Source organism: Miniopterus natalensis, chromosome 2 (assembly GCF_054644295.1).
Source record: "Miniopterus natalensis isolate mMinNat1 chromosome 2, mMinNat1.hap1, whole genome shotgun sequence".
NCBI classification, from domain to species: domain Eukaryota; kingdom Metazoa; phylum Chordata; class Mammalia; order Chiroptera; family Miniopteridae; genus Miniopterus; species Miniopterus natalensis.
The window spans coordinates 129,853,632-129,870,879 of record NC_142082.1 but is presented as its reverse complement, the minus strand read 5'-3'; the positions used below and the strand labels follow the sequence as shown (position 1 = coordinate 129,870,879).

The following is a 17,248-nucleotide window of genomic DNA, read 5'->3' as shown; positions in this document are numbered from 1 at the left end:
GCAATGGCAAGCCCCAGCCAGCATCCAAGCTGGGCTTTTCCAAGCACAGCCAAGGAGGAGGCTGCCTTGAGGAACTGAGAAGCTATGTATTGTAATTTGTACCATCTGAGTTATTTTATTATAAATGGAAGCCTGAGGGGGAAAACATAACATATTTAAACTTCATTTTGGAAGACTAAGAATTACAATTTTTTAATGAAAATTTCCAATTTATGAAACAAATACCACCTCTATCCCGAAACCACCAGCTCACAGATAAATATACTTTAAGAATCTCGTTCTTTCAACAACTTCCTCCCTTTGTAATATAACCATGTAACAATAATAGCTCTCATGGGTAACATAACCCCAGGAGGTTAGGATACCGCGAATCTTCCTTACTTTACAGATGAGAGGAGGGCATTTCGGAGAAGCAGGGCTGTGCCCAGATCAAATAATCAGGAGCTTGGCTAACAGAGAACTTTAATACTGCTTTTCTAATCTTGAGTCCAGTATACAAAATATTTAAAACTTTATTAATACTGTGTTTTTTTTTAAATCTACCCAATTCTATTACTAGGGAAGACATTTCTATAAAATAATTACTACTTTTCTCTCTTTTTAAAAAAAAAAAAATCACTTAAAATTCCAAATTAGTTTTAGGAGATAAATGCACATGATAATAGTTATTTTTCCTTTAGGATTAGATAGTATATGAACTTTATATAATTAAAAGAAAAAACTAGTGTCCATTAAGCTATCATCATACCTGGTACCCAATCACTTTGGTGGTCCTCTACTTTTACATTATTCTGTTTACAGAATTATGTTTACATTTACATTTCCCCCCTACAAAGATTATGTTTACATTTCCCCACATAAAGCTTGGGGAGGAGAGATACCAGGCTTTGTATCAAGGCACGGGGGCTCTTTAACCCTTCTAAACTCCTCCCCTTCTTTCTAATCACTACCTAAACCAGAAACCAGTACCCTCCATAATTCCTATGTTCACCTGCTCACCAAGCCCTCCTCCTGAGTATCTCTGCACAGCCTGAAACAAGGCAGTAGCCTCTTACCCGATCCCCACCCCACCACCAGTCCCTCCCTTTTCCAATCTGTCCTCCTTGCTGCCAAGGTGACCTTTCTAACATGTCAAATCTGATCCCTTCACTTCTTCTTCAGGAGTCTTTCCTTTAACTCCTCATCACCTGCAGGATACACTCTGAACTCTTTAACCTGGCACACAAAGTCCTTCCAAAGCTGGAGCTCCAGTCTCATCACCTCCCATCCAGTTTCTCCACATTATAGGGAAATGCATATTCATAATCAACAGTCAATATGCATATGTATATTCTACATTTCAGCCCCCTAAGAAACAAGTGGTAGCTGCTGGAAAGCCTGATTCCACAGTGCTTTGGGACACACCATGCCTGCCCCTTGCCTGAAATATCGGTCCTCACATCCCCTCGCAACCTTCTAAACTCCTCCCCTTCTTTCAAATCTTTTAATGCTTCCTCTGTGCGACCTCCTCCAAAAGCTGTCCTCAGAAATTTCCTTCTTCCCACCTGCCCTCAACACAGTCAACCCCTCCTCTCCACTCCTCAACATTAATCTGCACAGGAGGAGAGAGGCTGTAACTGAGTTATTTCTCCTATCAGTGACTCTAGAACTATACATAATAATCTCCTTGAAAATGGGAGCCATGATTTTCTCATCTCTAGTATCCATCATGGCACTTAGCAGTGAATAAATGTTCCCTTAATGTATGAAATGTGGCCTTGGACACAATTACCTCTACACCGGAGTTCCTTCTTCATGAGAGAGTCAGACTAGAATGTATCAAAGACCTTGGCCTTATAAAGTTCTGTGTTTCAGTGTACCTTTTCATAAAAGACTGGCTTTTTTTTTTTTTTTTTACTAGCTTATGAAGTCTTTAAAGAATTAAAAATTATCATTTCATCATCAGGACACCTTGAGGTGTTGAGTTTACAGATCTATATCAAAATATAAAGATAAAGGCAATTGTCATTACTGGGCCCTGAATTATATGCAAGATACATTCCCCCACATTTGTTAATTTCATTTAACCCTCCCATGAAGTAGATGTTACTTGTCCTCATTATAAAGAAGAGAAACAATGGCTTTGAGTAGTAAAAAGACTACAGAGCTAGAAGTGCTGAAGTGGATTTAAACACACTGCTGTTCAACTTCAAATATCTTGTGGCCCATCTCTCTGCTGGGGTGGGCGGACGGGGCTCAGGAATCCATCTAGGACGCGAGCCACGTCTTCACATTCTATTCAACACCTGATTTGGTGCTTAAAGTTTAATCACTGTTGAAATGACAGGCGGTAAGAAAGTCAATCAGATGAATTTTAATCCGTAGATATATTTAAGGAACGTCAACTTTCCCATAAAACTGACGGCACCCTTTGGCCACTGACATGCATACACATGTAGTTCTCTTGAATAAGGAATTATAAAATTTTATATTTAGGAAACCTTTAAATTTAAGGATGAATTTAATAAAAGATAGAATACTTTCAAACCCAGGTTTGTTTTAGTGTTTGAATTGCATTCTGTATTACTAAACTATTACAGTTTAACTGAATAAACTAATCAAATGCCGTCTACCATCAGCCATCACCAGCATTTAACGTAACAGTTTTAAAACTCATGATATTCATTTCTCAATATCCATCACCGATACTTCTTTTTCTTCAAGAAAGAAACCAGTCAGGCTGCCGCAGAAGAAAGCAGCTTCTGAAGTCCCTTTGCTTGGCCACTGGGCCTCCTGATAGATAGTCAGGCAGAGAGTTCAGACGGATGGCTTTAATTAAATCAAATGTTGGCAAAAGAGCAAATGCGCAATGGCTATTACCAATATGGTAGTTTCCCAGTTCACTGCAGTGAGGAAGTATACCTAATTCCTGTTAATTCTTACCTTCATGACAAATACTCTTTGAAAAGAAGAATTATGTAATTATGTCAAGTCTTTGGTGGAAAAACCGCTCGCTTAAATGAGTTTCTCTGAGTTTAGTCAAATGATTCTACTTAAAAATACGTTGGCGTTTCTATGCTTATGGTTAAGAGTTAATAAAACTATGTAGCAAAGTCAGTTTGTCAAAAGTCGAAAATATACTTTGGAAACTTCCTCCAGATATAAGTAACTAAAAAACTCTTCTGATGTAAGTTTTGGTGGCAGTTTATTACAATTCTGTTCAAAAAAGAAAACAACAACAAAAAACCAGAAGATGTTACAATGTTAATATAATGCTAAAAACTTTATCTCAGGAAATGTAACTTTTTTGAATTATCTTTTTAGGAACTAGTGCCCTATATCTCAGCTTTGTAACTTCAGTCGAAGTTTTTCCTTCTCTGATCATCCATTTCTTCATCTATCAGGGTAAGTAATACCTACCTTACAGGCATGTGGTAAGGTTGTACCAAATAATGCACGTGAAATATGGAACATGGTGTTCGACACACAACATTCTCCATGCATTTTGATTTTTTCTATTTTCCCCACAGCACTCTCCTGTCAAAACTCAAGTTTCAAATTGTACTTTTTGTTTGGCAGGTTGTGTGTGATACAGTCACCAGGTCTCCTTGTGATGTGGAAAATGAAACAGATCACCACTATAATAAAGGCACACTAAGCAGTTAAGCAACCCCCCTGCACTTTCTCATAGATATTTTATAAAAGCTAATTCTTTATATCTAAAGAGATCCAAATGCTCTCATTTGACAAAACAGAAGCAAAACCCCAGACACAATAATTCCTACAGAAGTCCAAGGGGAAGTTCGCAAGTTCACTTGTAAACCTCCAAAACTTATAAGAACAGAAAGGCAAGGGGGAGAGGGGCTATACAAAATGCAGACCTTTTCCCCTGGTAAATATGTTTTTACGAATACAAGGCAAGGCATCATTAATTACTGAAGCATCTATCCCTTTACACTGACATTTTCCTTAACAACTACATTCCTATTACACGTGATCAGCTAATAAGAAGAGTAAAACAACTAATGAATTACTTAATTTAATTTGATTAGAAGGGATGTTAAACAGAACAGTTTTCAGAATCATTTCACTTCTGCTGAAACATTTACCCAAAAGTGTATTAGGTGGTTTCTAAATGGTTTGGGTTCATCAGCTCAGGCAGAAAACCATGGGAAATACAGAGAAATGTGTCCTGAATTTTAACGGTATGTTACTGTACATAAGTGAATCTTAGCATGTCATTTTGGAAGTGGCTGCATTTACTGCAACAACCCATATGTAACAATTTCCCTGCTCAGCACTGCATGCAGTAGCAATAGTTCACTCAACATCATCTTGACAGAACCCTTCAAGATGAAGCCCATTTATTAATGGTGTACAGGTATGGCATGAACTTACACAGACTGGCTAAACCTCTCTTTGTATGTGACAAAACCAAGAAAGCAGGTTCCCTAAATCCTTGAGCTGAGATTAGTGGTTTTTTTTTAAAGAATAATGCTGAGAAATACGTGTTCAAATATGTGGTCCTTAAAGAAGCTAGCAGCCTGTATTAATTTGCAGTAAGTGTCAGAAAGAGATTTAGCTCAATAAAATCTACATGAAGAAATGTTATGCTAGAGTAGTCTCCATAATGGGTTTTAGAATATTTAAATATAAATTGAGTGTAGAGAATGTGGAAAGAGCAATGGTTATATGAGTATAACCGACCTTAGAATTTAATGGTAACATACTAGAAATTGACTTTTTGGTCAATGTTATTCCCGGACAAAATTTAAAATGTATTTGTTTCCTCTATGTCCATTATTTTTCTGACCAACACAATAGTTTAATCTTTCTGTTTATAGTTAATAAAAACTTAAATCAACACTATTGAAATCAATTAAATTTGTAAATTCCAAAGGAAAAAAGTTAAATACAATCTGATTTCAAATGCAAATAGAAAACATCACTCATTACTTTACAATAAACTTCTTCCAAAAGGATAAGCCAATCTCAAGAAGTGTCCTCTGACATATGCATTAAAAATCAGTTGATTTAAATATATCTTTATATATCTATACACACACAATTTAAACACAGAGTAGGCGGCTTTTAAAAGAAACAAAACACACATATTTGTGCATTCCCAATGAAGCAGGACCTCAAAAAGAAATGCCACAACCAAACAAAAAGAAATGTCAATTAGAAAAGCATCACACAACATAAGCAAAAAGTGAGAAACCTTAAAGTGGAAAAAGACACGAAGTAACAAACGTTCCCCGTTTTCTCCTATGGGAGAAAATAAGGCAGAATACCCAATTTCTCGGATTTTTATGAACTGGAGGAAATTCAGTCTTATCTCCACCAGATAGATTAGCTGATCACCTTTCAAAGTTACCGTATATTTATAAAAGACATTCTGTCACAATCCAAAAATCTACCCATTTCAGCATTATGATAAAATTTGTTGGCAGTACTGCGGCATTTTCTTTAGCAAACAGATACCTTTAACACCAAGTGCTGTGTGGCATTTACTTGATGGGAGAGACAGTCCGTGCTTGACGGAACGCCTGTGTTTAGTGCTTTCACCTGGTTATAAATTATTGGTACCACTCTTTGCAACTTTTTAAAGATAGGATTAACTAAACGGAAAAGCAGAAGCATTTTGTAAAGCTGGGGTGCATTCTGAGTAGGTAAAGCTGCTCACCAGAAAATGTGCTGGAAATGTACACACATATCTAGTAAGGAAGTGGTTAAAAAGGAATGAATTCCCTGAGTCATTAAACAGGATATAAGCCAGACAGGTTGTGCCACCTAGAGAAAAACTGGAAATCGTGCATTGGCTCTTCGGTAGTAACATCATTTCAAAAGCCTGAAACTTTTGGCATGCTCAATAACCAAGCCACCCTCCCTACCAACTCATCAGTAAGCTTCCCCGAGAAGCTGCCTTCTCCACACACCAGACTGGCCTCCTGCTTTCCCGAGCCGCCCACCCTGGCAGCACCTCTTACCCTCAGCACCGACGGCTGCCACAGCCCGTGCAAACCCAGCATCCTGAAACCCATCCAAGTCTAAAGCATTTTCCTCGAAGCCAGGGCAGGCCGGAGGGGGAGGGGGAGGCGCAGGGGAAGAACCCTGGTGCACCTGGCCGGCCAGGGTCCCTCTGGATGCTGTGGCAGAGCCAGGGCACGCACCTCTCCAGCCCGGTAGGGCCTGTATGGGAAATTCTGGTGCACTCAGTACATCACAGCCAGGTTACCGAGCTGAACTCCCCGGCCAGCCTGGGCACAAACCAAACACCATAATGAACCTCAACGGAACCAAGCCTTTAAGGTGCAAAAGGCCTTCAACTTTCCTCTCCGTAAGTCACTGAAACGCAACGCGCCCAGCACGCTTGTCAGGCTGAAGCACAAAGGGTACACGAGTAACCTGGCACGCAGAACCTCTTTTACAAAGAAAATAGACAGTAATTGTGAAAAGCCCGCAGTCCTGCGGTATTAACTTGACAGCCGGAACTGCGCTGGGGCATAACTCACCTCCGAGGCGTCACTCCCAGCCTCAGACCCTCAGCCTGGGGGCCGGCCTTCCTCCCCCTCCCTGCCCCTCGGGGGACCCGGGGCGGCGCCCCCTTCCCGCCCCCGCGCTCTTCCTTCCCCACCTCCTCCCTCCTCCCCGAATCTCCAGCAACTTTGGGTTTGGCAGCACCATCGAAGCTCAGCCAGCGGCGGGGGCATCGCGAAGGCGGCCGCGGGAGGCCGAGGAAAGTTTGCAAAGTCGCTTCAAGCACTGCAGGACGCCCCTGCCCTGCCCCCGCCCCCGCCCGCCGCCGCTCCCGGCTCCACGTGCGAGCGGGCCCCGGAGACGCGGGAGTTCCCCTCCGGTCCTCTCCGGAAAGACCTTGCCCTACAGCGAAAAGTTGGCCGCTGCAGCACCCTCCCTTTTCCCCCCCACCCCACCCCACCCCCCCAAAAAAATCATTCTGAGTTCTCACGACGCCGCCAGGCTCGGCCCGCGGCACCAGTGGGCGCGGCGACCCTCCCCCGTCGGCGGGTGGACAGGCCGGGAGCGAGCTGGGGAGAGGGAGGCACCGGGGAGGGGACCCCGGGCCCCGACCCCGTCCCCGCCTTCCCCCGCGCCGTCGCCTCACTCACCTCTCTCCTGCTCTTCCGCCTGCAAGCAGATGGGGATATTCTTCTTCCAGCCCGGCATGGTGCCTGCTCCCTGCGCTCGCTCGCGGGCTCGCTCTTCTTGCTCGCTCGCTCTTGCTCGCTCGCTCCCTTCTCGGCGGCTCGCCGCGCCTCCCTCTCGCCCTCCCGGGCCGGCCGCCGCGCGCTCGGGGCTCTTCAGCGGGGCTGGGGCTCCGCGGCGGCTCCCGGGCACATCCAGGCGGCGCCGCGCGCCCCGCGCTCGCCTCAAACTCGCCCGCGGCTCCGGGTGGCGGCGGCCGGGCCGGGCCGGGCGCGCCGGGCAGAAGGGGCTGCGGCGGCGCCCGCCGCGGCGAGGACGCGAGGCGAGGCCGGGCCGGGCCGGGCCGGGGGCGGGGGCGCGTGCAGGCCGAGAGCCGGGACTGCGGAGCCCCCGGGAGGTGGGCGCGGGTGGGAGGAGTGGGCTCTCGCCGCCGCCTCTTTCCCCTCCTCCTCCCGCTTCTTCCCCTTCCTGGTCTCCCCGCCGCCAGCAGGTGGGACTCGGAGCCGCGGCCGCACAAAGCTCCGCCGGCGGCAGGACTGAGGCTGCGGGCTCCCCGGGCGCCTCTCGGCGGAGCCTCTCTGGAGACGCGCGCGGAGCGGAGCGGAGCGGGCACGGAGGGGGCGCGCGCGCTCACACCCTCCGCGCCCCGGGCGGGCGGCCTGCGAAGCGCGCGGGGCCCGGCAGGTACGGAGCTGGCGCCCGGCCGCGGGTGCAGAGCCCACGCCGCGCCCCCGCAGCCGCCGCTCGTCCCTCCCCGAACCCAAACTGGCGGCGCCGCCGGCTTAGGCAACGACCTCAAAGAAGTAGGGGGCAGTGTCCTTCCCTCTAGTCCCTCCTCCTCGCCGCTCTGCCCCCGCCCCGGCTGTCGCCCCCTCCCCCAAGTCCAGACCTTTGCAGCTGTGGATTCTGTAACTTCGCCCTTCAACTAAGGGAAAATGCAACTTTCAGGATGGCCAGCGATGGTTCCAGGAATGCATTTTCTGGTGGGATGGGAAGGGCGTGAGTAGAGAACCTCTTTTGTTTTAAACGAAGCAAGGAGACCTTGACTGAGTGAATAATTGCGTCTTTAAGTATAAGTAGGGTTTTATGGTCAGGTTTTATGATTAGTTGCTTCCCCTTGTCATAGGCTTGTAGAATATCAGTGGAAGAATGACTAAGGGGGGAGGGGGGCAGCTTAACGGTAGAGCCTGAAAGATTCTGCCCAGACATGGGGCTCTTACTCGTGATTTCAAAAAGATACTACTAGGTGGGACTCCTGACAGTCTTCCAAATGACACTTGGCAATAGTACCTCCTTCAGAATGATGACATCCATCTTCCCCAAGGCGGGGTCCTGGCTAGGTAATACCCGCCTTCACCTCCCAAGTGTCTGATATGAACTGAAGAATTTCAGGCCCTGAGGCTGCAGTTGCTGGTTTGTAAGTTGTTGGGGACCAAACAACTGCACTGTTAGGACTCTCTGACCTGCAGTTTATTTTGGCCTCCAAAGGAACTGCAGTTGGCGCACCCAAACTGAGGACATTGGCTCTAGCCAGCCTTCTTGCTCTCTTCCCTTGGAAACATAATAATAATGCAGCCAGAGAATTTAATAACTGCAAAATGCAGAAAAATGGAATATTTTTTCTCTGCCACCGCATGAGCAGTCTTACCAAGCTAGGATGTTTGCTCCTGCCACTGCCCTTGGCTGGGTGGCTGTCTGTCATTACAGAAATGCCCACATGCCCAAGACCAGTGGCTATCCCTCCTGAGCAATGGAGAGACCCAGGCCCAGAAACTTCAAAGGTAAGAGAACTGGAGGGCTAAATGAAGGGCAGAGTCAAACCGTCCCTTGCGGTTATCAGTAGAAATCTGCTCTGAGCTGCTCAAATCTTCTTTCCAGATTCTTTGAGAAGCAAAATCCAGAAAATCAATATGAACATCACACCTGTCACCCTTAAATGGTCCACCCTCTGTCCTGAAATAGTCTTGGCCTAGTCTTGTTTCAAGATCTAGTCCCACTATCCTTAATGTAGAGAAAGGCACTTGTCGTCGCTTCCCTCAAAAGGACAGAGCAAACCCAGCCGTAACCAGGACACCTGGTATATGTATATAGGCAAAGACCTAGGTTTTTAACATTGGTCATGCTTGTTACTGTTTTAATAGTGTCTTATATAGCATTTTTATATGTATGTGGTTCTAACAAGCATAATTCTAGAAAACCTACACACTAAAGTATGGATTGAACCACACTCTTTTTAAAAAATATTTTTTATTGTTTTATAGAGAGGAAGGGATAGAGAAAGAAACAGCAGTGCAAGAGTGGAACATGGATCAGCTGCCTTCTCCATACCCCCTATCCGGGATGGAGCCACCAACCTGGGCATGTGCCCTGACTGGGAATCAAATCACAAACTTTTCCGTGCACAGGAGGAGGCTTAGCCAACTGAGCAACACCAGCTAGGGCTTGAACCACGCTCTTACAGTTACATTCAGTGGTGTACTTGTCCTGCCAAGATGAGTGACAAATTACACTCGATAGGGAGTTCCAGCACACAACTGTTAAAATAATAGTATTTTAACTCGGGTAGATAAAATCCCTACTATGTGTTAGACTCTGGGTTAAAAGCCTGGAATCTAAGAAATTACAGTTTAGTAGTGGAAGATCAAATTAATACATTTCTTATATGTGTTAGGGTCAGGTATTAGTTTACAGATTATACAACTGAGACTTGGAAAGAAACTTAAGAATAGATTTCTATCTTTCCCAGCCTCAAAGTACTTTTGTCTGAACTCTCGTTCAACAATATCCAAACTTGTATCATCTTTGTATGTACATCTAAGTCATCAGTTAGGCTCTAAGCAGTCTCAGGGGGGAATATGGCTTACCTCTTAGCATCCCCAGAGCCAGGGACAGTAAGCATTCGGTCAGGGATGGTTGATGATGATAGGACTTAACTTCACTTGGGCCATGACTAGAACTTCAGGGAAATAGGCCCTTAATGAATCCTTTTCACTGTACTATATCACTTGCTAATATCAAATCAGAAATAGAAGAGAAAACTAAAATCATTGAAAACTTAGTCTGAAATATTTGTCTATTGTTGAAGTCATCTCATATTCAAAGCATCATATATACACATTTATTCCAAGGAAATTGTAATACTATTGGCACCTTTATGAGGAAGATATCTACCAACCAGTAGAATATAAGATATATTATTTTTCTCCTTTACTAAATTTGAAATTCAATGTCCTTTAAGGACTTCAACTGCAATTACAACTACGTGTGTTTCTAGACATCAGCTCACTTATATTAAGAATTTGTGCTTATTTTTTTAACACAGATTCTTCTAAATTATTTGTACAATTTGAATGGCTTTATAGTCTGGGTTTATGGAATTCAAAGTTTAATTTAAATTAATTGTTTTACCTTAATCAGTGTACACAGTTGATTGCACAGGCCATAGGACATAATCCGGAGCATGGCCTCGCTTGATTTCCTTTTCTATTTAAAATTTTTAAAGTAAAGTGAAGAAGAGACCTGTTTTCTTCTTACTAGTGCCTCTCTCACCTGGTAGAAAAGGAAGAAACCTTTAAAAGCTTTAATTTTACTGTTTGATCACCTTTTCAAACGTACATGGATGCACTCAGCCCATTAAAGAATTGAAAATGTATGTGCTAGAAAGAGCAGCTTCCCTTTCAGTTCCTTTGTACTCTGACAACTGAGCTTCCAGTCTCCTGCTCACAGGGCTTTCATTCTAACAGAGTGTGATGACTTCCTGGGACTGAATTTCATGAGTTTGAGGAGTCCCCCAGGAGATATAAAATCCCAGCTGTTATTTTGGATTGGCTCCAGGGCCTAAAAACATCCACAATATTTTTTTTAATCGCGCATTGACTTTTCTGAATACACACACTGCATACTAAGCTGCCACCTGAAAGCTTCAGTGCTGCTACCAAAACATGCACTTCTTTTCTATGGCATGCAGCGAATTTGAAAACTTTTAACACCTGATACGCACTCCTCGTGGGTAACCACCGATTCTTTTAGATGTTGTTACTCACTTTTGCTGCAAAGCCCTCTTTGAACGTTTAAAATGAAAGAAGCTTCCTTGGATACTTTGTCTTCTTGGGGGGAAAATAAAGAGAGCAGAAAGCAAACAGAATGAATGAACGTGGTTTTTGCTTTAAAATCTTCAGTTAGGAGGATTTAACTGGAGAAAGGGGAAACATGGAAGCAGAAGAATCATTCAAGTAAGGATGTGTGAAAGCAAAATGAAAGTTCATCTAAGAAAAACAGAGTGTATTTTAAAATGACAGTACAGGGCACAGTGGTCAGAGTCAGAGAGACTATGGTAGCTAATTTTATGTGTCAACATAATAGGGCTGTGGGATACCCAGATATTTGGTCAAACATTATTCTGTGAGTATGTTTTGGATGAGATTAACATTTGAATTAGTAGAGTGAATAAAGCAGATTGCCCTCCCTAATGTGGGTGAGCAGCTGAAGGCCTGGATAGAACTAAGTAAGGAAGTAAGAGAGAATTCCTCCTGCCTGACTGCCTTTGAAGTGGGACATCAGCTTTTTCCTGCCTTTGAACTGAAACATCACCTCTCCTTAGGTCTCCAGCCTGCTGGCCTTGGAAAGGAACTGCACCATTGGTTCTCCTGATTCTCAGGCCTTCAGACTCAGCCTGGGTCTGGTTCTTGGTCACCAGCTTGCTGACTGCAGATCTTGGGACCTGTCAGCCTCTGTAATCTGACTGCAGATCTTGGGACCTGTCAGCCTCTGTAGTCACTTGAGCCACTTTCTTAGAATAAATTTCTTTACACACACACACACACACACACACACACACACACACACACACACACACTTACACACTACTGGTTCGGGTTCTCTAGAGAAACCTGATTAATGCAGAGACCTATATTCAAATCCTGCCTCTACCACATACTAACTCTGCAACTCTGGGCAATTTCTTTAACCCGCCTAACTGAGTTTCCCTATGTTTGAAAAGTAATACCTCTATGACAATGTTATGGCAAGCATTAAATGAGCTCATAAAGGGAAGGCACTTAGCAGTACCTGACCTAACTATTGTTGGGGAAAGATATTAATGTATTGGTTAAAAAACAAGTTATGCAGGACACTCTTTTGGGATTCCTTGGCTGGGTTTCAAAAGATACAAAAACTCCCTGAAATTGTATGCAAATTTCTGTATATATATTTATGACCCCCCCCCCCCACACACACACACACACGCACATGTACACTTTTGGATACAATAAAATCTATAGTTTTCATCAGGTTCTCAAAGGAATGCCTAATCCAAAAGGAGAAGAAGGTCCCTGAGAAGAAGGAGAAGGTTCCATAATATGTAATTAATTTTGGTTTTGCTAAAGAAAAGAAAGTGTTAGTCCAAAACGAGATTTACTTTCCTAAATTAACACTAGGATTACCCACACTCAAACTCTCCCTTGGCATTCAAACTTTTCAAAAAGTCATCTATTCTGCTGACACCCAAGTTTTCAACACTGATTCCCTCCTAAACTCACTGCAATTTCTCTCTGCAAAAGGTATTATCATCATTTGGGGCCCCTAGGGTGAAAATTGGATGAACATCTGACTCAGTCCCAAATCCCCATTGGTTACCAACTTCTTTCAAATCTACTTTGGAAATAATCCTGTGTCTCACTCCTTCTTTTCCACGAACATTGCCCTGATTCGTGCCTTTATTATCTTTCACCTGGGCAACATCAATGGCTCTTCTGGGTTCACTTCTTCAGCCCATCCTTAATCCAAAACCACACAGCCCCCAACCTTGTTGTTGTTTCCCTTTTAGTAAAATAACAAGTAATCTTTGTTTTTTGTTTTTTAATATGTCTTTATTGATTTCAGAGAGAGGAAGGGAGAAGGAGAGAGAGAGATAGAAACATCAATGATGAGAGAGTCATTGATCCACTGACTCCTGCACGCCCCCAACTGGGGATCGAGCCCGCAACCCAGGCATGTGCCCTGACCGGGAATCGAACCTTGATCTCCTGGATCATAGATGGATGCTCAACGGCTGAGCCATGCCAGGCTGGGCAACAAGTTATCCTTCTGCTCTCTCAAGTCTTCCAACAATTCCTCATACCTATTTCAATTTGTCTTTAGCCACAAATGCTTCCCACATACACCCACCTGCCCCTCCCTCCCTCCTTCCTTCTTTCCTTGAAGTGTCCCAGTACCTCCTGAAAACCCCTCTACTTTGTATTACTTCCATTTCCTAAACATATAATATGCTTCTGAACTTTTATATCTTTGCTCATTAGAACTAAAATAGGTTGAGTGCCTGAGGCTAAGAGAAGTCCTCTTGCAACTACTATATGCTGGAGTCAGAATTTGAGCCCAGGGGTGTTGGGCTCTCGAGTTAATTTTTCCACCCCACATTAAACCATACCGCTTCCATTTCTACCCATTCTCATCTCTACCCGAAATGATAGTTTCTATCTTTCAAGGCCCATTCCTATTCTGCATCTTCTTTAGATCTTAATTTCTCTCATTTTCCCAAACCCCTGTACTATCATATCTTCATGTTTACAGTATTTTATTACAGCTTATGTATTAGTCTGATCTATCCTACTATACTGTAAGTTTTATAGGGAAGTATGTGTTAAACTGATTCTGAAGTAAAATAGTTTAGGTTCTAATTCATTTGTATGATCCTGGGCGATTATTTGCTTTTCCCTGTCTTTGTTTCCTTATCTATAAAACAGTTAATAATAAGGCCAGTCTCATATTGTTGTTGGGTGGATTCAACGAGTAGTGTGTGTCAAGCATTTAAACCTGTGCCTGCACACAGAAATGATCCAATAAGTTTCTCATATTACTATTATTATCATAGGGCCAGGAATGTACCTTATGCTTCTTGGCATTGTCATGTTAGGCATCAAGCATTGCACTTTATAGTGTGGACCCAATGGATGCTTGCTGAAAAGATCAATATTCAGAATAGTTGTCATTTCCTAAATAAATCTCCAATGACCATGAAGACCTGGCTTATAAATACACTAGTGATGGGAATTTTGCCTATTTCAATAAGGCTTGACAATATTTCAAAAAGAAACCTTTTAGGTCAGAATGAAGAGCAATGGTTTTTTAAAAATTATTATTATTATGAACAAGAACAAAAATGACTAATGGAATGGAGGACTAGACATAAATAAGCATTCCATCAGGAAAATTAAATGGATGGTTCCTACGTTCATGACAAAAAGCTTCTAATAATGAATTCAGGTTTAGCCTCCTGAGTATCTAAAAAAATTAGAGCAATGAAGTGATTAAGAAAACTGACTTCAGAGAGAAAATTAAGGTAGCTAGCTATATCTAGTATAGATTGGCTAAGCAATGACTAAGAGCTTTCTTAGTTGAAATTCACAGGATCAGTAAGAGAAGTAAATATCAAAAAGGGAAAGGAATTATTTATCATGTTGGCAGGTGATAAATAAAAATAAATGAAAGGAAAGGGTAGGTTGGTCAAGAGGCAAGATTTAACTTGTATGTATTGCTGGTAATAGTGAAAAGCACTAGTTAAAAAACAGTGTGCCCACATATTCTACTGGCTAGGGTACAGACTGATACAGTCATTTTGGAAAGCAATTTGGCAATACGTAGGAAATGCAAACTGCATATCATTTTACATAGTTATGCTGTTTTTAGAACTGTCTCTTAAGGAAACTATCAAAAATGTGAACAAAGATTTATGCTCAAAGATGTTTATCACATCTTTATTTATAATGGCAGAAAAAATGGAAAGGTCCTGAATGTTTAATAATAGGGGTTTGTTTACAAAAGTATATTAATTATTGTAAAACCCTTAAAAAATAGTAAATTCAGCAAAAAAAAGGGTTATACATATACTATATTTCATAGGTTCGAAGATGTATAGCTTTTCATATTTTTACATATCTAAAATAATAATATTTCTTGTAGTTTCATTGCCTGTGCATGTATTAAAACTTGCAATGGGATGCCCTGGCCAGTTTGGCTTGGTGGTTAGAGCGTTGGTCCATACACCAAAAGGTCGTGGTTTCAATTCCTGATCAAGGGCATGTACCTGGGTTGCAGGTTCAATCCCTGCCCCAGTCAGGGCACATTCAGGGGGAAACTGATCTATGTATCTCTCTCACATTGATGTTTTTCTCTCTCTCTCTCCCCCCCCCCTCTCCCTTCCTCCCTCCCTTCCATTATCTCTTAAAAAAGTCAATGAAAAAAGTGAGGATTAAAAAAGAAACAAACAAAAAAACTTCGAAGATGGGGGACATCAGCTAAAGCCAAGTTATCGAGACAATAGCAGAATACTTCCAAGAAGTGCTGCATCACCAGTGGAGAGGGAAGATAACAGTATGGAAAAATACAGACATCAAAAAGTGAATCACAGAGCGAATCCTAAGAGTTGAAGTTGAATGTGAAAAAGTTTTAGGAATACTTAACCAGTTAATTTCATTTTCTTTTTAGTTATGTAAGCTCAAGATATTTGATAAAAACTATGTCTAAATGATTTCTTTCCACCAGTATAAAATAATAATTCCATGTGGTTAAGTATTGTGTCATAGCATTGGCAATTTTTTCTTCTTGATTCTTAAGAGTACATAATATAATAGATGTTAATATAGATGACATATATATATATATATATGTATATATATATATATATAGTATGAATCCAATTATTTCTGAGTGGGGAAGAGATACATCAAAACATGTTCTCTCTAGGTATTAGCAGTATCTGTGAATTTTATCCTGTTTTCATATGTTTTTGTATTTTTTTTCAATTTTTCTAAAAAGCAGTATTATATTTTTAATAGGGAAATCCTGGTAAATATTGTTTTTAAAACAATAGTGAAAACAAGTGTTTGAAGACTTGAGAATTTTTTCAAATTACTCTGGAGTTAGAATATTTATGAGCAACTCTGAAGTAAATAGGCTAAGAAATTGAATTGGAGAAGTTAGGGTTTTATTCTTGCATCTGCCAGACTAGCCATTTACAAATAATTTGACTTTTCTAGAATTTTTTATATTTCCATGTGTAGGAAATACTCAGTAATGTTCACTTGCCCACTTCAAAGTAACAGTGAGTGAACATCTGGAATGAAACAAATAGATTATATCATAATTGCAGAGAGTCCCAGGAAAGAGCATGAACGAAGCATTTTGTGAAGACAAATCTATCTCCCCTTTAACCTAACACCAAGAAGCATTTATTTGCACACTAGCTGTGGGGCCCAGAGCGGCCAGTCCACTGAAATCCCCAGGAACACTCACTCAGAGCAGTTTCTGTATGAGGTACTAGAAGGTTGGGGGGAAGAAAGAAAAGGCCCTGCTCGGTGTATGTGGCTCAGTCGGTTGAGCCTCGGCCCTGTGCACAGAAAGTGCGCAGGTTCCATTGCACCGCGGCGGGGAGCAGACGGGAGGCATGCTCTCTCACATTAATGCTTCTCTCTCTCCCCCTCTCTAAAGTCTATAAAAACATATTAAAGCCGAGGGTTGGGGGGAGGCTCCTTAGGGATTTGTAAGCTAATTTACGTTTACAACCTGAAAACTTCAGCCTCAGGATTGAAGGTGAAGTGCCTGACACGTATGTATTATGCATGTATGAGCATTTCTTTTTATTCTCCTTGACTTTTAAAAATCTGCTCAATGAGCCTTTTTATTCCACACTTATTATATACGATGTTTCATTAAGATCCATAGATAGAGTCTCTCCTAGTTTATATTTACATTATTTAAGCACTACCAGTGGTATTTGCCACTGATTATGGAAATGGAAAATAACGCGAGATTTATGACGTGATTTTCCTCCTTGCACTCGGCGGCTGGGTTGCCATCTGAGTTTTATTTATGCCCTGAATAATAATCAGCCTCTTCCATTCGCCCAGCCGGTTGCCTAAGCCCTTTAGGAGGCGATTGGGGCTGGAATGAGGGGGGATAAGTGCACGTGGCTCCGCGTGACCGCAGTGAGCCCTCCAGAAAGCGTGGGCAGGTTGCCCCCAGAAATGCCAACCTGCCCTCGGCCACTGAGGAAGCAGGGGCTCCCCGGCGCGCCCTCCCCAGGCAGCCGGGAGGTCAGGAAGGACCA

The 17,248-nt window shown here is 42.6% G+C and overlaps 1 protein-coding gene across 1 annotated transcript in view; it reads right to left on the bottom strand.

Moving 5' to 3' along the window:
- GRIP1 (glutamate receptor interacting protein 1) overlaps positions 1–7,227 on the bottom strand; it is a 609,495-nt gene extending 602,268 nt beyond the window's left edge. The window contains exon 1 of the mRNA XM_087814557.1: positions 7,110–7,227. Within this exon, the coding sequence (XP_087670683.1) occupies positions 7,110–7,167 (58 nt within the window). The 5' untranslated portion in view covers positions 7,168–7,227. The remainder of the gene's footprint in view (positions 1–7,109) is intronic.
- Positions 7,228–17,248: the final 10,021 nt, after the last annotated feature.